Genomic DNA, 23,928 nt, shown 5'->3' with positions numbered 1-23,928 from the left:
ATATAGCGAACGCAATGATGCTTCACGCACAACATGCAGTCTAACAGTACTCCAAATTCAGCACTTCTGTGCATTCTCTGAACCATATAGTGTAAAATGTGCATCATCACTCCATGGAATATTGCCTGGCCACATGTCATTAACTTTGATCCATGTCAGAAACTGAAAAGCAAATTCAGATTGTTGCTGTAGATCATGGAGGTTTCAGTTGTTGCGCTGTCTGGATCTTTGATGGGTAGCAATGTAATATAGACTACAAAACCCACCGTACTGTTGACCATGAGGTAAACAATTCTCGTGACACTGCATTAGCATCACCCAGGGCACATGCAGTGTGGTCAGTTACAGGACAGAAAATCATCATTAACTGGCACTGAAATACAAATCCTTCCTCTTCTACATGTCAACCAAGCTTGCCTGTATTCCTGAATTTAACTGTCATAATCTGTAAACCATTTAATGACAATGCGATTCTTCACAAACTTTTTAGTTGGTGATACTCTCTCAATGCAGCACTGTAATTGCTGCCATTCACATAAAACTAACTCCCCCCCCCCCCGCATCGACAGCCATATAGTTCACTCATGTTATGGCTTGCCAAAATGACTGTGTGGATATAACTTAATACAAACAGTGTACAGTGCCGTATTTGCACCTGGGGGCCACAATTGGAACTGTTTCCCTCCCCCCCCCTCCCCCCCCCCCCCCCCAATGTAAATCAGTTCCACATTAACACATTAGCATATCTACCATGTTTCACTGCCATACAATAATTACAACTCTCAATAGACCTCTGTGAGTAGATGAGACGCACCATAATTATAAACCCCACCCCCAATATACTGAAGGTAACACCTTAAATACAAAAGCAATGATCAGCGTTATTTTGAAATTTATCTTCATGCCGTTGCTGCTGTCATCATCACTGTCAGTCCAGAGACTGGGATGATACACTTGTCATGGCAATCTCTCTTCGACTGTGGGAGCTGGGGTGGGAAACAGAAGTAAGGGTGGCCGGCATGCACGGAAGGGGGGAGGAGGAGGGGGGAGGAGGAGGAGGAGTGACAGATAGGAGGCAAGCAGGAGGAGCGATAGACAAGAGACCAGTAACAGGAGTAAGAGAAGGGGACATGAAAATGTGATACCATTATATTTACCTGTTGCAGGCTGTGATACCTCTTGAGCAGGTGGTTGTTGTTGTTGTTGTTGTTGTTGCAATGATGTATCCTCCTGCTTTACAGGTGTCCCTTTGTTACTACCTCCTAGTAATTTTACATACGAGGCAGGGAACCAGCCAATTTGTCTTTTTTTGCCCTTTGCTTGCAATTCACCTTCCCACCCAACCAGTTGTTGTCTTCTTTCGAATCATTATTAACTGGCCTCTCTGCAGGCTGAGTTGTTCTGAACTTGTAGCCTGATAAGGGGCAATAACTGTTGCTATTTCAGGTTTCTTTCCTTTTCCCTAAAAATTTCAAGCTATGATAAGTTTCTGCTATGAATAGAATGCATAAATTATTAATGAAAGTAAAAAAATAGTTTTGTGAATGTAGTGTTCAACAATGTAAAATCCGGAATGGAGTATCAACAGTATGAATTAGGATAGATCGCTACTAAACACACACACACACACACACACACACACACACAAATGCTGAGGCCTGTCTGCTGTGCAATGCCTCCACTATGAGCTGAGATAAAGTCCATCCTAATTCATATTATAACTTACAACATGCAACAGATCATCAACAAAACACTGAATTTATGCAATTTTAATTACACTGTCATATTGGACAGGTTTTTTGCAAACAAAGAAAAAAATAGGTCCTGAATTGCCTCTGGCATCCCGGGTGGAATACATTGTTCAACATACAAAAAATGAAATGCATCAAATGGTAATAGTTTACACAGCATAAGCTGAAGGATCCTAAACGGTTAGAAATACGCATTCATCAATCCTTCAATTGCTAACTTAGCTCTCAACTTTTTAAATTTTTTTCATCATAAGCGGGCTGAGAATAAACTGCTCCCAAAGCGACAACAGCATACTAAATTGCACAGCAAAGAGAGCACACCAAGGGCCCTTTGTCTGCAGTATAGGATCAAATATAATATTTAGCACAGCTCAAAAAGCATGCGAAATCTACTATATGGTAACTGGTTATATTTAAAGGAAAACAAATACTAACCAAACTACTTAAACAACAAAACCAACAATAGGTGAAATATTTTTCACAGTTAAAATATGACTGACACCAATTTTAAAAAAAACGACTGTGTGACAATATGTGGATGCATGCACCCAGAAATAATGAAGTTTGATATTGCAATTTTAATGCTCGTATAGTAACAACAGTCCTACTATGGAATATTTTGTAATGCTTTAGTCTTTATATTTTTGTTTTCTAGGAGAGTCTCTTGAAATCACATAATTTCCTAAAAGTGTGGTGAATATCTTACAAGGTGACATTTACGTTATGTCTGTGAGGATATAGACAGTATGACATATGGAAGTTTGGTTGGTGTGGGGAGCGTGCACTGATAGTTGAAGTGGTTAAGATGACAACTGGCGATAAGTGGGAAATTTGCTCGAGAACACTGGAGACAACTTTTTCAACTGCTGTATGACAATGAATGAACATTGACTTTAAAATGTGAACATTTTGGGTTAGGATTTGCTGCGACTTATTGATATAAAATGAAACAACAAGTTCACTGTTATCAGTCACTGTTTAGTTACATCCACAATGCGTTTTTAACGTTTAGACCTCCATTATCAGGTGGATGTACAAGTGTTAATAAGACGTGTGTTATGTTATGATTTTGGGGTAACTTGTGGCACTGTCTGCTGGAGCACCAAAAACATATTTCAGAACATGGATTTGGGGAGGTTTTGACTAGAACTAAACATGTATCTAAAGGTGAAAAAAAAAAAAAAAAAGAAAAAAACAATTAAAATAGAATACCCCCAATGGTTACAGGCTCCTTTTCTGTCATAACACATCACATGTAAACTGTCATATTTTGTAAACAAAAACGGTGTCTGTAAACAACTGGGTGCAAAGAACATATAGCAAAACAGAAACAATATTTCGAAGTACAAAGAATATATATAACAACATCATTATTTCGGAATAACTTTCAATGAAATGTGGATATAAATAAACTGTAACTGGTAAGAGTAAACTTCTTGTTTCATTCAATATAAATAACAGGCATGGAAAAAAGTAACCTAATGTTCACACCTGGCAGTCAAGGCTATTTTTTGAGTGCAAAAATACCTCGGTAAAACTTGCAATGATGACACAGTACACTCATTTGAATAGAAATTGTCTCACAAATAAAGTCACTCCAAATTACGTCAAGACTGACATCACAAAGAACGCAAAAATTTCAAAGAAAACAATGGAAAATGTGCAAAAACTATGGGTGAAAGATAAACTAAAAAAATTTTATGGTGAAAAACAAATGTTCAATACACAGCTTTATAGCGCAGAGCTGCAGCTGACTTCATAGACTAGAACATGATTCCATAACTGTACACCTAAATCGCTGCACAGAAAACTAAAGCAACACAGAAGGAAAAACTAGCAAATCTTATGAAACAACAGTTACCTCCCAAACTGAACCAAAACGGCTGACAGAACACACATTCTACACAGCTTTCCTCAACAACACTGACATAACTTTCACTGCACTGAATAGTAGGATCAGCCAAACATTCAAGCTCAACAAAAAGCTCTTTGAAATTCTCAAAGAAAGTAATACTACACTTAAAAACACAGCATAATTTACACAACATGTCAAAAACATAGTAGTAACTCTGTTCTTCTGCAGTCAGGAAAAGCCAACAAATCTCAGGAGAAAGTGTGTATGTTTCATGGAAACTTACATAGATAAGCTGTAAGAAATATGTACAACTTAAATCTCCCCCCCCCCCCCCTCCTCCTGTTCCTGCACCTCTTTGAATAAATCACAAACATAATGAATGCTTCCATGAAGTTTCCATGGTGTGACTCTTCAATTGAATATGGAGTTGCATGGCAGGTAAACAAATATCAGTTCAAAAGTTTAGCTTGTTATTGTAGCTACAGCATGAAGGAGGAGATGTCTAATTTAATTTGGCGTCACTTCGTTACACTATGAATTTCATTTAGGAGCTGACAGCTCACAATCTGTTCTACCAACAGAGCAATTTTAGTACAACATACTACGCTGAAGTATAGACGTTCCTTACAGCTTTAGTGTTTCAGTCAGTGGAAAGTTAATATTAAATGCTATCATGTTCAGCTGATACAGATTAATTTGAAGTTCCACTATTTTCCTTTCAAGTTTTGGTTCATGATGATTTTTACTTTTTTCATTTTTGCAAACCATATTACATAACTTCTAAAGAAAGCTGGTGCTACTATAAATATCTGCAAGTTGAAATAAATGAGCAAGGTGACTTCCATTATGGACTGGCCAAATTAGAAATAGAACTGCATGTATTCAGCACACTCATGTTTCTGTACAACAATGGTAACCTTGCTGAGTAAATTAACATGCATTATGATATGGACTGCAAAAGCAAAATTACAGCCCCCACAGAAAATGCTCACTGGCTTTAATGTAATATGTTTCTAACAGCCAAATAGCATTATGCCACATACCCATCTCAGTCACAACATAAATTAACTTTAATATTCTCCTCAGTCAACTTAATGTTGCCTCCTTATCCGTGTATTTTTTAAAATTCCCCTATTTCTATTTTTTACTGTTTTCTTGATTTTCAAACTGTCATTATAGCTACCATTCACTTAGTGTTGTGTCATGTCCTCTGTATCCAGTCTGTACTGCCTACAGTGGTATCTTTTCTGTTTCAAATGATCTATTCCAAACTGTATCATTATATTCTGACATTTTCTCTGTATCTCTCTCTTCCTGAGTAAACACACTATACTTAAAGTAACAGTATCAATATTTAGTACCTTAATTAACATCAGACTAAGCTACTTTGTTTAATATGAACATGCAACAGAATTGATGGAAAGCAATCAGAACTGCAAGCCAGAGCACTAGGGTAAAAGCACCTTGAGAAGGCTGTCATTGCACCTAAAAACTGCCAGTTTACATCAAGGAGGGGTTGATAAGAACACAGGGTTATTCGTACGTACCTCCAGAGTTTCAGAAGACAGATGTGCAAAAACTATGAGACATACAGAAAATTGATGCGCACCAATGGACAGTGCATCTTCCCGAGTTTCAATTCATAAAACACACCATCGCATAGTTGAAGAGTGCACCACTAGGGGGCAGGCATGTCAGAATATATAGCCAAGTCATCTGCACCATACCGCTGTATCGGCACAGTTAGCACCTGTAGACAGGTGACCGATGAACAGATTTCCAAAGTAAGCCACTGTCATTGCACCTTCCTGGCCAGACTTCGAAAGCATGCATGTACTCTTCCTCACATATTTACTTTTACTGTGTTACCAGCGATGCCCATACTGAGCACCTATGTTGAGAATTAAAAACTGAGACACACACTATCCAATGGTATGTGGATATTTTCTGTATGTTTTGTTTTCACACAGTCATCTTCTGAAACCATGGACATACTTACAAATTACTCTGCAACACGTTTAGCGTTGGAACACGTCATACACAGGTGACAGGACTACACGACCACACAAAATTCACAGCCAAGAAAGCTGCAATTGTGATCTACAATGAAAATTAATGATAACAGAAGAGAATCAATTGTGATGTGAATCATTAGCATTTTTATGCAATTGAAAAATCTGTACCTGTCTGATGTACACTTCACTGTACCTGAAACTTTTGCTACCTAAATGACTAATAAATGCATGGAGCATAATGTAGATCATACAGTTGAAACACTAATCCATGACACAGCAATTCCACATATTAAAAATCTGTGCCACAAATTGTCAGAAGTTATGTAGGTACATATGAGGAATACATAAAGAACAAGAAAATAAAATGGCAACTCCGAAATCTTTTGGTAAAATGTAGAGAAGCCTCCTCAGTATGAGTAATAGAACTATAGTTACAAGTGACAGGATGAGCAATTAATGCTAACCACAAAAGTTAATGGTTACTGATCAGGTATCACTAGTTAATCTTGGGCCATTCTAATGCAAACATGTCAGTGTTGTTAAATCTACACACAAAACGAAATGATTAAGGGATATGGGGGGCTACAACAACCACAGGTATCTAGAACCACTATGAAACTACAACAACTTGGAAGGAATTCTGTCAGTTTTAAATCTTACAATTAAAGAAAAATAAGCTTTACTCAGTGCCTTATTGATAATTAGCTACTAAATGTCTAGTTTTTTTTCCTTTTCCTTTTACATTTCAGCCCACCTTACTACCACATGCAAGTTGCCTTCAGCTTTCTTTCCTAGATACCTTTATCGTCTGTTTATAACAATCCCTCATGAGGAATTCAAGTTGTTGTACCTAAAAATTTCTCTTGCTTGTGGTGGAAAACATTTCTCATTGTTTCATCCAATACTTGTTTTACAAATCTTACTTTGAAATGACAATCAGAGCCCCACCACCTCCCATTTTTTCAAACTTAATTTTGGCAACTGAAGAAGGTGAAAAAAATTATTCTGACATTATAAAAACTTAATTAGCTAAAAGAGTGTATGTAAGTACTACTACAATAAGGTAGCAAGCACTGCTCTTTCAGCAAGAAAACCTACATCACAAAGACATCACTAAAAATACCAGAAATACAAATATAGAAAAGGGAAGATTAAATACAGATAAATAGGGAACTCTGTACCTTAGGTGACTGGAAGAAGTCGGGAATATTCTTCTGTTTCATAGATTTGTTTATATCACCCAAACATGGCAGCGTACAGGATAAGGAGAGAGAAAACAGGCCAAGAGACACAGGGAAACATTAGTTCACAACACAGATGCAAAACACTGTTATTCATACAAACAATGACATACAGTTACTTCACAAACAGAATTCATTCAACATGTAAGAAGCCAACACCCATGTCCCATCAAAAGCTCAACAAGGAAAGCAAGGACAGAAGTAAATCAAAAGAAAATTAAAGGAATTTGTTTAAATGCACACCATGAAAGTGAATACCAGTGGTGTTTATTGGAATGTTTTAATTGCCCTACATTCCTGATGCTTCAGATGCAACTACTGGCTGCTTACTTGACGGAGGTGTGTGTGTGTGTGTGTGTGTGTGTGTGTGTGTGTGTGTGTGTGTGTGTGCACGCGCGCGCGCTAATTTGCTTGCACTTCACTCCTTTCTCTAGTTTTAAATATTTGAAATAGTAACTGCCTTTCATAGTGTTCTTTTTTACTTTTCCCCTTGTCATTTACATTATTAGAAAAATAGGCTCTGTCAACAAATAATCTAATGTCTGGTTATTTTACAAGAGCAGAAATTTTTGAAGAAACTTTCCATGTTGTTACATCAATAATCAGTCATCTGTAAGTACTAAACAGGAGAAACTGAATTCAAAGTAACACCTGAATATTCACTTCCATATCTGCACAAAGAGGGATAGTTTGCCAGTATATGGTCCAAGTAAGAGTAGTAGAAATGTCAGACATGCAAAATATGCAGTACAGTATAATATAAATGAGAAACTGAAGTTAGTTGTAATACCTTAGAGTCACTATCGTCCCCAGTATCTTCAAGCTGGGGGAAGTAGAAAAAAATGTCAGAAATGAGTAAAACATTGTAGTTAACGTAACAAATCTACAAAAAAAATTATACAAAACAAAGTGTTAATAAAATAAAAATAATTAGAAATCACAATGCAATATCAAATTATGTTAAGAACTAACACCTTCAAACAAAACTGTTGCATACCAAAAGGAATCACAAGATGCACATAACAATAATTTACAGAAGAAAAATCAACGTATGTCTCTCAGTGACAACAATCAAAGCAATGTCAAGTATCTGTAATTAGTTTTTTTACTACGTGGAGGTGGTGCTGCCTTTCTTGGACCTCTTTCCTCACCTGCTTAGCTTGTTTCTCCTTTCACAGTCCCATCAAACTTTTCATCAATTCCTCAATCAATTCTTTGTTTTGTTACTTCCCGCACATCCTCTCAAAATCTTGCCATGAGGAATTTAAAGCAGTCACTCACAGCTTTTTTTCCTCACATATGAATTTCCTTACTGCAATTGGTGTGTGTGTGTGTGTGTGTGTGTGTGTGTGTGTGTGTGTGGGATGGGACACAGCTTGGGGTAGGGGGTGGGGGGTGGGCACGGTGGGGGGGGTTGGGGGGGGGGGGGGGTGCTATACAATTATCAGTAGCAAACCAAGGTCTGGGTGAAGTTGAAATGTGATTGACTGGGGTTGTGAAGCCAACAAATGTGTTCTCATTAAAGTAATTCTATTTCTTGTAATAGCATGTGTTTTACATGTAATGAATTTATGTGAGTGGTTTATGTCCACCATTGTGATCACAACAAAGACAGGTGGTGTTTAAAAGTTCAATATGTCCCACATTTTGAACAGAAGAGTGGTGAACAATATGAATAACACCTGTACAGAAACATTTTTGTATTGTAATTTACTCCGCTGTAAAACAACAAGTTTGTTGGATTGTCTTTGCTTTGTAAGTTTCTATTGTAATTTTCTGCATACGTGATAGTCACCAACCAACCCTACCAAACTTTGAAAATGTGTCGGGTCTGGAGTGTGTTTGGTGGAGGTGGGTGTGGGGTATGGGTGAGAGGGGCTTAATTAACTGTGCTGTAAACATTAAGAATTGTGGATCAATGGAAATGTTTCCCCTCTTAAGAACAACACAGATACAATGGCAGTAGGGTTACTGATTAACCAAAGAATACTAAATTTGCATAAAAATATTCCATTAACAATCCTGATCAACCTCAAAGTCATAACATTACACACACACACACACACACACACACACACACACACACACACACACACACACACACACACTGAGGTGACAGAAGTGTTGGGATAATACACACACACACACACATAATATATATATATATATATATATATATATATATATATATATATATAATAGAGGGAAACATTCCACGTGGGAAAAATATATCTAAAAAGAAAGATGATGAAACTTACCAAACAAAAGCGCTGGCAGGTCGATAGACACACAAACAAACACAAACATACACACAAAATTCTAGCTTTCGCAACCAATGGTTGCCTCGTCAGGAAAGAGGGAAGGAGAAGGAAAGACAAAAGGATATGGGTTTTAAGGGAGAGGGTAAGGAGTCATTCCAATCCCGGGAGCGGAAAGACTTACCTTAGGGGGAAAAAAGGACAGGTATACACTCGCACACACACACATATCCATCCACACATACACAGACATATGTGTGGATGGATATGTGTGTGTGTGCGAGTGTATACCTGTCCTTTTTTCCCCCTAAGGTAAGTCTTTCCGCTCCCGGGATTGGAATGACTCCTTACCCTCTCCCTTAAAACCCATATCCTTTTGTCTTTCCTTCTCCTTCCCTCTTTCCTGACGAGGCAACCATTGGTTGCGAAAGCTAGAATTTTGTGTGTATGTTTGTGTTTGTTTGTGTGTCTATCGACCTGCCAGCGCTTTTGTTTGGTAAGTTTCATCATCTTTCTTTTTAGATATATATATATATATATATATATATAATGGAAGGAAACACTCCACGTGGGAAAAATTATATAAATACAAAGATGAGGTGACTTACCGAACAAAAACGCTGGCAGGTCGATAGACCACAAACAAACACAAACATACACACAAAATTCAAGCTTTCGCAACAAATTGTTGCCTCATCAGGAAAGAGGGAAGGAGAGGGGAAGACGAAAGGAAGTGGGTTTTAAAGGAGAGGGTAAGGAGTCATTCCAATCCCGGGAGCGGAAAGACTTACCTTAGGGGGAAAAAAGGACAGGTATACACTCGCACACACGCACATATCCATCCACACATACAGACACAAGCAGACATATTTAAAGACAAAGAGTTTGGGCAGAGATGTCAGTCGAGGCAGAAGTGTAGAGGCAAAGAAGTTGTTGAAAGACAGGTGAGGTATGAGTGGCGGCAACTTGAAATTAGCGGAGATTGAGGCCTGGCGGATGACGAGAAGAGAGGATATACTGAAGGGCAAGTTCCCATCTCCGGAGTTCGGATAGGTTGGTGTTGGTGGGAAGTATCCAGATAACCCGGACGGTGTAACACTGTGCCAAGATGTGCTGGCCGTGCACCAAGGCATGTTTAGCCACAGGGTGATCCTCATTACCAACAAACACTGTCTGCCTGTGTCCATTCATGCGAATGGACAGTTTGTTGCTGGTCATTCCCACATAGAATGCGTCACAGTGTAGACAGGTCAGTTGGTAAATCACGTGGGTGCTTTCACACGTGGCTCTGCCTACCCCACAGAACGTATCTCTGCCTACGTAGATCAACACCTTCAACCCATTACATGCAGTCTCCCATCCTTCATCAAGGACACCAACCACTTCCTTGAACGCCTGGAATCCTTACCCAATCTGTTACCCCCGGAAACCATCCTTGTAACCATTGATGCCACGTCCTTATACACAAATATTCCGCACGTCCAGGGCCTCGCTGCGATGGAGCATTTCCTTTCACGCCGATCACCTGCCACCCTACCTAAAACCTCTTTCCTCATCACCTTAGCCAGCTTCATCCTGACCCACAACTTCTTCACTTTTGAAGGCCAGACATACCAACAATTAAAGGGAACAGCCATGGGTACCAGGAGGGCCCCCTCGTACGCCAACCTATTCATGGGTCGCTTAGAGGAAGCCTTCTTGGTTACCCAAGTCTGCCAACCCAAAGTTTGGTACAGATTTATTGATGACATCTTCATGATCTGGACTCACAGTGAAGAAGAACTCCAGAATTTCCTCTCCAACCTCAACTCCTTTGGTTCCATCAGTTTCACCTGGTCCTACTCCAAATCCCATGCCACTTTCCTTGACGTTGACCTCCACCTGTCCAATGGCCAACTTCACACGTCTGTCCACATCAAACCCACCAACAAGCAACAGTACCTCCATTATGACAGCTGCCACCCATTCCACATCAAACGGTCCCTTCCCTACAGCCTAGGTCTTCGTGGCAAACGAATCTGCTCCAGTCCGGAATCCCTGAATCATTACACCAACAACCTGAAAACAGCTTTCGCATCCCGCAACTACCCTCCCGACCTGGTACAGAAGCAAATAACCAGAGCCACTTCCTCGTCCCCTCAAACCCAGAATCCCCCACAGAAGAACCACAAAAGTGCCCCACTTGTGACAGGATACTTTCCGGGACTGGACCAGACTCTGAATGTGGCTCTCCAGCAGGGATACGACTTCCTCAAATCCTGCCCTGAAATGAGATCCATCCTTCATGAAATCCTCCCCACTCCGCCAAGAGTGTCTTTCCGCCGTCCACCTAACCTTCGTAACCTGTTAGTTCATCCCTATGAAATCCCCAAACCACCTTCCCTACCCTCTGGCTCCTATCCTTGTAACCGCCCCCGATGCAAAACCTGTCCCATGCACCCTCCCACCACTACCTACTCCAGTCCTGTAACCCGGAAGGTGTACACGATCAAAGGCAGAGCCACGTGTGAAAGCACCCACGTGATTTACCAACTGACCTGTCTACACTGTGACGCATTCTATGTGGGAATGACCAGCAACAAACTGTCCATTCGCATGAATGGACACAGGCAGACAGTGTTTGTTGGTAATGAGGATCACCCTGTGGCTAAACATGCCTTGGTGCACGGCCAGCACATCTTGGCACAGTGTTACACCGTCCGGGTTATCTGGATACTTCCCACCAACACCAACCTATCCGAACTCCGGAGATGGGAACTTGCCCTTCAGTATATCCTCTCTTCTCGTCATCCGCCAGGCCTCAATCTCCGCTAATTTCAAGTTGCCGCCACTCATACCTCACCTGTCTTTCAACAACTTCTTTGCCTCTACACTTCTGCCTCGACTGACATCTCTGCCCAAACTCTTTGTCTTTAAATATGTCTGCTTGTGTCTGTTTGTGTGGATGGATATGTGCGTGTGTGCGAGTGTATACCTGTCCTTTTTTCCCCCTAAGGTAAGTCTTTCCGCTCCCGGGATTGGAATGACTCCTTACCCTCTCCTTTAAAACCCACTTCCTTTCGTCTTCCCCTCTCCTTCCCTCTTTCCTGATGAGGCAACAATTTGTTGCGAAAGCTTGAATTTTGTGTGTATGTTTGTGTTTGTTTGTGGTCTATCGACCTGCCAGCGTTTTTGTTCGGTAAGTCACCTCATCTTTGTATTTTTATATATATATATATATATATATATATATATATATATATATATATATATATATATGGTGGCAGTATTGCGTACACAAGGCAATAAAGGCCAGTGCATTGGCGGAGCAGTTCTTTGTATGCAGGTGATTCATGTGAAAATACTTCCTACGGGTATTATGGCCACACAACGGGAATTAACAGACTTTGAATGTGGAATGGTAGTTGGAGCTAGATGCATGGTACATTACTTTTGGAAATCATTAAGGAATTCAGTATACCGAGATCCACAGTGTCAAGAGTGTGCTGAGAATACCACATTTCAGGCATAACCTCACTCTACAGACAACGTAGTGGTCAACGACCTTCACAAAATGACCGAGAGCAATGACATTTGCAAAGAGTTAGCAGTACAACAGACAAGCAACACTGCATGAAATACCTGCAGAAATCAATGTGGGATGTTTGACAGATTAGTACACTGCAGTGAAATTTGACATTAATGGGCTATAGCAGTAGACGACTGACGCAACTGCCTTTGCTAGTGGTATGACATCACCCGCAGCACTTCTCCTGGGCTCATAACATTGGTTGGACCCTAGATGAGTGGAAAACCATGGGCAGGTCAGATGAGTCCCAAGTTCAGTCGGTACGAGCTGATGATAGGATTTGGGTGAGGCACAGATCCCACAAAACCATAGACCCAAGTTGTCAACAAGGCACTGTGCAAGTTGGTGGTGGGTCCATAATGGTGGGGACTGTGTTTACATGGAATGGACTGGGTCCACTGGTGCAACTGAACCAATTATTGGCTGTAAATGGTTATGTTCATCTAGTACAAGAACATTTGTAGCCTTTCTGGACTTCATTTTCCCATACAACGATGACATTTTTTTGGACGACAATGTGCCATCTCACTGGGCCACAACTGCTCACAATTGATTTGAAGAACAGTCTGGACAGTTCAAGCGAATTATGTGACCATCCAGATCTCCTGACATGCATTCCATCAAACATTTATGGGTCATAATCGAGAGGTCAATTTGTGCATAAAATCCTGTATCAACCACACTTTCGCAGTTATGGGTAGCTATAAAGACAGCATGGCTCAATATTCCTGTACGGTACTTCCAATGACTTTTTGAGTCCATCCCACATAGAGCTGTTACACTATGCCAAGCAAAAGGAGGTCTGACACGATATTAGGAGGTATCCCATGACTTGTCACCTCAGTGTAGAATTTGAATCATAGACCAGTAAACTACCCCTGAGAGAAAACTTGGTATGGTGTGAGAGGGTGTCCATTTCACTATCAACAGCATGTCTGGGTGTATTTGGATGAATTGTTACCTGGACAGTGGATGAAATTCATTACTTAACTGTTTTCAGAGGCAACACATCTCAACTACATACGAGTGATCCTAAAACATTAATTTTATTGACTACAGCCAACTATAGAAATGGCATTAAGATAAACATCAAAGGGACTTAAGCAGTCACATGTCTTACAAGGAGAAGCCAGATCCTACAGTCAACTGACTTTGATTAGCTTTGGCAGACCAGTAGGGGTCCTTCACTAGAGTAACTCCTATTAATGGGTTTAGGTCACTAAGCAGGAACCATGTGGAACTGTTCTAACACTTCACTCAAAATAAGGAAATTTTATCTATACATATCAGATGCGCAACCTAGTAGTTTCTGAGAAATCAAAGAAAAAAATCATTTCAATCAACTGCAGATATACTTAAAGGGAAAAGCACTTGCTAACAGACGGTGGCCAAATGGTGTAATGTTTGCACTCAGAGAGTGGGGGTTCAACAACGGATTTTGCAACATTTCTTATTCTTTTGGAAGAAAATGGAAGCTATCACAGAATTAGACACCACCTTTAAATAAATTAAATTTTATTGTGTTCAAGGAGAGAAGCGATTTGTTTATGTGCCTACAAACTTCGAAAGCTCATGCAACTGTTTGTGCACACTGCACGTACGAGGGCTATCCACAAAGTACATTACGTTTTGGAATTAAAAATAAATAAAGTATTGGAAATTTTTTTTATTATAGACGGATGAAAGCCACACTTAAATACTACTTTTCTACATAGTTGCCATTTAAATTAAGGCACTTATCGTAGCGATGGACAAGCTTGGAAATTCCTTCGTCGTAAAATTCGGCCGCCTGCGCCTTCACCCCGTGGCGACTGTCTTTTGGCACAGAAAAGGTGTGATTTTTGTGGATTTCCTGGAAAGACTGTATACAATAAAAAAATTTCCAATACTTTATTTGTTTTTAATTCCAAAACGTAATATACTTTGTGGATAGCCCTCGTATTTATGTTGTTCTTGCAAAATATGTAATCCTATTTAGTAAATGTGAATGTGTTAAAGCATACGATGTTACATATATTTCCAGAATAGTGATGTGTAGAGCCCTATGTCTGTCTAGCTAACTATAAAACAACATAATAATTTCACATTTTAGAGGGCACAACTGATTTGCATGTTTTTGGTGTATATTTGCATATGGTGAGAAATCTGGAGGGACAGCGTACGTCTTTGAAGTGGGACGATGACTGTGTTGAATATGTGAGTGACAGTACCTGCAGGGGTGCTTGCGCACGTTACATGAAAGGTTGCCCCTGACCACATAAGCAATGCAGATGATGAAAGAGAAAGAGACTCAAGCAAACAAAAGAATTTGAAATAGGTATTGACTCTTATATTTATATATGTCAACTTGACATTTCCGTTGAGACTGACAGTTCTGCCTAAATAAATATTTAATATGAGCTTTGCTGTATTTGAAAGGAAGAATATATGGCACATAGATCTGAGAAGCATCTTATTTATTTATGCTATTGGATACTGTCGGTCTCATAAACTGACAAAGCTGGGAGAATGGTGTGCTGACCACATGCCCTTTCATATCCATATCCAGTGATGCCTGAGGGCTGAGGATGGCACGGCAGCTGGTTGGTACCATTGGGGCGAGTTCAGGCGGAGTTAAGTTTTTTATTGGATATTTTGCTACATTTTTGGCATCTCATACTTACTGCTGAATCTGACAATGAATTCTGAACTTTATCAATTTGTAAGACTGAAATAGAACTAAGAAAGATTCAGTATCCACAGCTAAAAAGAAAATCTAAACTACAAAACTAATTATTAACATCAAGATAATCATATGAGCCATGACCTTTGACCTTCATCTTTTCAAAAATGCAAGCATGGAGAAGTCTTTTCACAGTAGTTACTTTCAAGACACCATCAACTAGAATGCCAAAGGTCGTCTACATCAGTGCAAAGGGCATCTACGTTGGTGGGGTCACAAGATTTGCCTGTCCTTGTCTGTTTCCAGCTGTTTCACAAAGTTTACCTGTTGGTCACTTCAAGAACACAACAATGGTTCAAAAATTGTAAGAATGGAAGCTACAACTCATTTTGCTGGAAGTATACTGCCTGTCAAAGAATTGGGTTTGGAGTCCCTCTACTCTTAACACAGGCACAATTGGGTAACAAATTTATGACTTGAGAATATTAATTTTTTATTATATTTTTCCAGTTTTTGTGTTTGTATAAAGTTAGATCTAATACCACAGTGTGTACACCCCTCACCCTTTTATGCTTTCTGAATGGGGAAGTGGAACAATTTTAAGAACACCAATTCCAACAATGGATACTACGCAACCTTGAGTTTTTGAAATTTTGTGTTTCACGAAAAGAGTGTGATACTAATAATGAGACTTAAATCAATTACAGGATTGGTATATTTTGTCAGAGGGGTGTGTGAAAAATGGGATAGTAGCACTGCAGTGCTCAACAGGACTGATGTTAAAAAATGGGTAATTGTACCATAGGAAATTCACCCTCCCCTAACAACACCACAGCACAGCTCCTTGCTCGAACTAGGGCAGAATTTCCACAATGAATAAAATTATTTCTTCATATGGCTGCATAACTCAGGCCTAGTAGGTGAAACTAGTTTTCCGTATTTCAAGTGCAATGAAGATATATGTGTATTTGGCATGGAAACTGAGTAGGGGATGCAATGTTTGATAAATAACATAACAACAAAGTGAATCACAAAAATACGTGAAGAGCGATGCAATGTGAGAAGATATGGAAAGCTTCACTTTCAGCAGCGTAATTCCAACTTATTCATCATGTACAAACATCCATGCACTAGCAATAAATGAAGTAGCATATGAGTGGTTAACAAGACGACACAAAACACAATTAATATTTACATTTAAAGTTTTGTTATGACTTTCACTTAAGTCTCTAGCTACTGCAGAAATTTATACTACTTTATCCTCTAGAAAATGATAAATGGTCAAAGGGATTCAACAATGCAATAATCCAGGACCGGGCACACGAGCTACCCTTGAGGCTGCCTATGGGTGCCATGGGCATGGGTATTGCCATCCGGGTATGATGCACGCTCATCTGTCATTCTCTTGGTTGCGAACAGGACCGAAGACTGCCGATAAATACCTGATCGACAGCTGACACTCAAGTTTTCAGTCATGCTGGAAGTATTCTCTACACTGTTGTAATTATTACAGTACAATACTGCAATGAATACTGATAATAAAGTGTAACAGTTGCGTAGTATTTGCGGAAGTGTAGCCTTAAAGACCAATTTGTGTTATGCAAAAGTGGCATCAAATGAAAAAGTAATAAAAGTTAGCTTACAACAATTCTGCTGAGAAAAGATGAAAATGAATTTACACTAGTCTGCTTGCTTCATTGTGCCATCTTGTCACGTAAAACTTTGTCAGTTATTTGGTTATAAAACTATAGTCTTGTTTTCCTATGTTTGTTAGTAAGTGAAATTTTATCTTTGATGTTTTACCCTGTTGACGAGCTCATACTTCACGTTCCACTAACCTCTGAGAGCAATTGTGGCGTTCCACTTCAATCAATAAAAATTAACGCAGTTACAAGCATTCAGATGATAACAGTAGACAACAGAAAGGCAGTCGACTGTCTGCAGTTTGATAGAGGCACAACAAAGAAACAAACTTTTCACTGTGTAATGTTGTAATGAGTACCAGAAAACTGCAAAGTAATACAGCACTGCAAAGTAATACATTTCACAGGATGAAGCAGTTACAAGCAGTATGAAACATTCCAAATCCTGTCATTTGGTTCAGTGAAGAATTGGTGGGGAGGGCAGTACAGGGATCTCAAGAAAAGGGGAGTAAAATATCATTCTCGCCAACATTTTTCATGATACAAATACAGCCTTGACATAAAGGAACAAGTAAAGAAAACATGTTTGTTTTACTAAAACATCTATTAACACATCTAATCTTACTGAGACGTGTTAAATTCTGAGCTGGTCCATTACTCATGATAAAGAAAGAAACGTCAATTTTCACACGCATTGCAAGTATGTCATCCCAGACATACTTCACGCTCTAGCAGCTATCTGAAACAACTGCAGAAACTGTTTGAGGGTGGTTCTTGTAAAATATTTCAATATTTTCTGCAATGTGAAATCTCTCCTTGAGCACACAACTACACTTAAAGTTGTCCAGCTCTAACTGAATTTCAGCAAGTGCACTTTTATAGTCCACTGCAAAAGGAGTTGCAAAAATATTAAAATCAAGTTCAAATAGATTTCTGTAACTAAGTCTACTATTAATATTTTCTAACAAGGCCTGTAACACCTTAACAAATTCATCAAAATATTAGTTCAATGTCTTCTTTTCAAGATTTAATTCATTTATAACCAAGGCAACAGTCCAAAAATGCATGAATGACCATTTTGTAAGTTCGTCTATTCTCAACTGTAATTTTCGATTAAAACCAAAAGTGGTATCGAAAACATCAGTTATTAGCTGATGTCTATCTTGTAAAGCTGTACTCAAGGCACTCAGGTACTTTTGTAAGGTCAGTTAGACATGCAAGATCTAATACCCACTAGGGTATCATCATACCCTTTTATTGGATTCATTTTGTGTCCGTGAATAATGCTATTATGACTTTATGCAAATTGAAAAAATGATACACAACACCACCTCAACTCAGGCAGCACACATCACAAAAACACAGCCCATCAATATAATCACGCTCCAGTTCTGCCAGGAAGAAATTAAACTGCTCATGTCCCAAACCATGTGATCTCAATTTATTAATTGTTTTTACTATAACATCCATGACATCACTGGACATCAACTTCTTTCACCTATTTCCTAATCAAAGCAACACATTACAGAACAGACACTGAGGGATCATCTGAGTTTCAACAAAAAGTAATCTTCTTCCCACTGTCAGCTGAAGCCTAGGGATTTGGCCTATTTTCATTCTGATGAACTTCACTACTCCTGTCATTTATCTGTCACTAGTTGTGTGATATCACAAACGGCAAAGAGACGGACACCGACAACACTAATGACATGAAGTAAATTCATCTGCTGTATTGCTGCATGCTTCTATAACAAGCAAGCAATGTCAGAAGATAGGTGGAGGGGGAATTGCTGGCTGACAGTCCTTGCTGGCAAGTAGTGGGCACCCACATGTGTGCCTGTGCCCATGTTAGTTCGTTTGCCAATCTCTGCAATAACCAAAATACATCAGTGTAAACTCTCTCCAGTGGTTAATTTTCATGAGCAAATTGCAACTGAGAAGCCACGTGAAATGAGAGTGGTGTTAACAGTTTTCCCATAAAAAAGTTATTAACAATCACAATACTTATTTTGATAAATTAGCGATATCTCAGAAATTACTGATAAGTAAAACTTACACAAATAACATATTAACATACAATGAAATTATTGTATACTTAAATTATGAAAGGCTGGCCACCTGCTAATAAGTTTAGGCTTTCAGTTTATTCACATTGATCGTATTAGCATCTATAGTTGACAGTTTTACTCTTTAAGTCACTACAATCAAGTAAGTCCAATATCCAAACTGCCTCAGTTGCTTAATTTATATTTATGACTTCCAAGCTAAACATTTTAAATAATTTGTTAATTTCACTCCTGATGGAAAAATATCTGAAGGTATTTATAAATTTGCATCCTGCTAGGTGTTCACTTAAGGAAGCTATTAAGCTACTTTATGTTGCCAAACATTTCTGGGAGTTATCGAGTTTAACTAACTGAACCTTATTCAATGTCATTTTTAGGATTCTGTACCTCAATCAGTTGAAATAGAACCCTTACAGGATCACTTTGCTATTCGTCTCTCTGACTGTTGAAAAAACTTTTCCTCAGGAATGGGACGATGTATCAACTTGAACATTATGTGACACACTAAGATCTAAAGTGTCTTAGTGGTATAAAACATGTAATTTTCTAAGACAACGAAATCAAGAGATATGACCGTTTATGTCACATATATTGATACTCACAAACTCACTTATTAAAACCCATAGGATACTTTCCGTTGCCCTAGAATCATGAAACTGGATAAGAAGCAAGGTTTAACATTACAAGTAAATGAAATAAAAATTTGAAAAGCATTACTCTGTATTTATATTACATGAAATTTTTTGTCATTTGTTATCGAACTTCAAAACTGAAATTAAAACATTTTCTAAAGTCTTTGGGTCCCCAGGACCAATACGTTTCCACTATCAATTTAGATAACAGGCAAAAATTATTGAGATTTTCGATTTCCGGAATGGCTGAACTGTCTATACAAGGAAGTCGGGAACAGTACGAAAATTTTGTAAAGTTGTTACATAGCACTTGTGCTGAGAAATAATTTTTAAGAAAACATTCTGTATGTTGTGCCACTTCTAAGTTAATTAGCACTGAAATTAGACACTCAGGCTGTGTGCTTGCATACTGAAACAGTGTTGCCAAACCTGTTATTTGTTTGGTTTCCTAAAACCGAACAAGTGTGTGATACAAGAATTGGATACAGGATGGCAGTCGAACCTGAGCCAAATGATGAGCAGTCTCATGTGCTTTCATCTACACTATGATAACAACTGATACTAACTGCATCTGGTGAGCTGCTTGAACTTGTGTGGGCAACGACCTGACTGGCTAATTAACTCTGAAATGACACAATGTATCGTACTTTTTCTTGATAAGTATTCCTCAGCACAACCTCCCCTGTAACACCCTTACAAGCTTTTTAGACTGTTTCTGACCGCCCTGTATATATAATTAAGCTCTCACGGAACCCTTAGAGCACAAGTTCTACTCGCACCCAGTCAATTTTTGTATTTGAACAAGATAAGAATAGCTGTAATTGGAAAGTCTGTCAAACATTTACAAGGATTATTTATTTCTTTAAATAACCGCCTTCCCCAAATTCAGGCTTCTCACAACATTTTTGCCTATTTTGCATTGTACTGCAACTACCTCTGTCCTGAGGATTTCTACTCTTGCACCATTTAATTTCCTTTTGTGGCTTTACTGGAACTCCATGGACCAGAGTGTATTTCTGCGATATGTGTGCCCGCTAGCTTAGCACCTGTCATCCAGGTATGCAGGTAGTCCTCATGGTGTGAACACACCCTATGCAGGCAGCCAATCTTTGATGGGCACACACTTGCCCCCATACGACTTCTGCGCACATAAGCAACAGAACCGTTGGAGCCAGCTGCCCAGATCTGCACACACTTCTTTTTATGTAACCTCTCATCAAGGATTAGCTGTTATTGCTGCCAAATTGGTTGCTGTTTTTTAGTTGTTTATTGTTTATGATACTGTTACAGGTGGGCTGACAAATCAGTTATCTGTCACTTTATTATAGCCAAGAAAATTCCACAAAACTAAGGATAATTTATTTAGGTTTTATAATGACTTCTATAATGAGTACTCAGAACACAGAATGCAACAACTTACATGCTTGCCATTACCCCCCCCCCCCCCCCGCCCCGCCCCCGACCCCCTTTCCCATCCTGGTCTTTGCAATCAGTGTAGAAATTTATGTTGAACATGGGAAGAGGCCTTTAGTTAACTTGCTCATTTACGACATTGACATATATTTAAATTTAAAAAAATACAATATTATCATATTTCTAAAGGGCTGTTTAAAGTAATGCATTGCAAAACATTAGTTAGAATTCAATCAACAAACATGTTATGACTTCACTTTCTTCCGCAGAGTATCTGATATTCATATGGATTGTGAATGCTTACCTGAGCTGCAGCAGACATAGCAGTGAAGTCTGGAGTCCCAAGGGTTTTCTCATTTGCAGGCTTGATGTACAAGAGATTTCTTATTAGCACACACAACAATGGGTTATGCACACACAAACACACAAAGCACTACACAGTGCATGTTGTTATTAATAAAAACAAGTGGAAAGGTCATACTGAATTAAATTACCTTCTTAGTAAACAGTGACAACTTACAACAGTTGTGCATATTCTCTCTATACAATCTACTTCTGTACAACAGACTAACACTGAAAATAAAAATCTACACAATCTCTATAGTAATAATTTTAAGTGATATTTGAAGTTTTGAATGGTGTGAGAGTGTACGTGACTGTATAGCAAAAGGCATAACAAATTTGACATTCTATACAGCATAGTAGTCAATATGAAATGGGACTGTTTTACTTTCTGGTACAAGTAAATATTTTAATATTGGCAGCAGGATGCAATTTTTAGTTTATGGTAATGGTGGAAGACTAGAGTGAAAATATGAAACTCACAACTCAACTCAAAGAATTATGTATGTGATGCTCATATGTTTCATTACGGCTTAATTACAACACGGATAGACTGCAGCTCACCGTACAGAGGAGATAGAATCACAGACAGGCACAATGAAAAAATTGTTATACATTTTAGCTTTTGGTCAAAATGCCTTCTTCTGAAGTAAAAAACACACAGATTCACACAAGCACCCCCCTGGCTGGAGCTGGAGCAGGGAAGGGGATGAGGCAGGTGGGAGACAAAGACTAGCAAAGGTTGAAGTCGAGGGGGGGGGGGGGGGGGGGGTTTACAAGTATTAAGGATATGTTGCAAGAAAATTCCAATCTGTGTAGTTCAGATAAGCTGATGTTGGTGGGAATAATTCTAATATTATGGCCCTTGAGGCAGTCACTTGAGTCAAGCACACTGTGCTGCACTGCATTCTCGCCAACTGGGAGATCCAGCTGTCTCATGCCCACATTTGGAAGTAGCCGTTCAAGAGGAAGGACAGCTTACTTGCGGTTGTGATGCCTAATTAGGATGCTGTATAGTGGTTGAAATTAAGTAGTCTGTGACAGGATTGGTGTAGCTGGTACTGGGAGGTTGTACGGGACAGCTCTTACACCTGGGTCTATGCACGGGTATGAGCCACAGGGCAAGGGGTTTTGAAGCAGGGGTGGAACAGCTGCAGGAAATGATATTGTGTAGGTTGGGTGGATGGCAGAATATCAGTATGGGAGTGGTCGGGAGGATATTTGTAGTGGTGAAATTCTACTCAGAGAAGGTCAAATGCATGTTTAAGCAAGGCAATTAGTTTACGAGTGCTAAAATTTGTAGGTAAAAAAAGTGAAATTTCTTCTAAAACATACTTTTATCTATATGGAACAATTTTGCTTTCTAGTCTTTTACCTTAGATTTATGCAACTTTAATTATTGGAATGAAAATCGTTTTTCATGAAAATTAAGAAGTACTGTAAAACTAATCCACAATTACTTTTGTTGTAATATATTTACAATCATATGTACAGCATCTAAACAATGAAAGCACCACAATACCTATCAAACAAATAAATTCTTGTAATTTTTTTTTACATAAAACCATCATCCAAATCGTCTGCCAAATCATTGTGAGACACATTAGTGCAGCTTCGACCACGACCGTTTTTGCATATTGTTGTGCAATGTAGGTCAGCCTTCACACATCCACACTTTCTTCCGCAGTCTTCAGTGTAGTCGCATGAGATCAGTAGCAGTATTTTCCCTGGAGCAGGTAGTCGTTTCATATGAATCAAGGAGTGGGATGAGTTTGATTCCCTCCAGCCCCTGTTTCTAGGATCCAAGTTGTCCCCAACCATAGTTGGACTTGTAGATAAACTTGGTAAGAGTGGAGACGTCTTGCATCAATAGTGTGTGGCAAACGAAAGAGTATGACGGCATTGTTTGCCTGACCCACAAGTACATTAAAATATTTGCATCAACTGGCATTTAAATTATCATCAGGACACTCCTCTGGTTTTGTGTGGAGAGGGAGTATAAATTCCTCTTCTGCTTTTGCAGTGGTATCAGGAGAGGAAGCAGGATCGTTCAATATCTATGGAATATTATGAAGTTGGGGATACCGGTTGAATAATTGGAAGCTGACACCTTGTTCTCATGCTACCTTTATCTTCCCTCACTAGGACTGTCTGTGTCATCTGGAGCAAGAGCGATAAGTAGCACAAGAAGGTCTACATCTTGACCCACTATAATCACTTGCTGGTAAAATTATGAGACATTTATTGCTTTTGCAACAATTTCAACATCTGCATCATCATCCACAATCCTGGCTTCAATACCAAAACTGTCTAGCTTTTGCACAAGCCGTGTAATAAACATTTTCTTATTGCTGAGGTTACCAAGAAAGGTAGACTCTGATTCAATGCATAACGTCTTGTCATTAAAGAATATTTCTCATGAGGTCCGCTTCATCGTTTGCCTTTGGCGTTCAATAGTTTTTATGTTTAGAGAGCTTTCTGA

At 39.0% G+C, this 23,928-nt stretch overlaps 1 protein-coding gene across 1 annotated transcript in view; it reads right to left on the bottom strand.

The window, feature by feature from the left end:
- LOC124795878 overlaps positions 1–23,928 on the bottom strand; it is a 363,347-nt gene that overhangs the window by 134,505 nt on the left and 204,914 nt on the right. Inside the window, 5 exon segments of the mRNA XM_047259992.1 lie at positions 1,158–1,338; positions 1,340–1,462; positions 6,803–6,835; positions 7,653–7,685; positions 21,409–21,468. Of these exon segments, the coding sequence (XP_047115948.1) occupies positions 1,158–1,338; positions 1,340–1,462; positions 6,803–6,835; positions 7,653–7,685; positions 21,409–21,468 (430 nt within the window).

This window comes from Schistocerca piceifrons, chromosome 1, assembly GCF_021461385.2.
Source record: "Schistocerca piceifrons isolate TAMUIC-IGC-003096 chromosome 1, iqSchPice1.1, whole genome shotgun sequence".
In the NCBI taxonomy this organism is placed as follows: domain Eukaryota; kingdom Metazoa; phylum Arthropoda; class Insecta; order Orthoptera; family Acrididae; genus Schistocerca; species Schistocerca piceifrons.
Note: the sequence above shows the minus strand (reverse complement) of the source record. Positions and strands in the feature narration are given on the sequence as shown.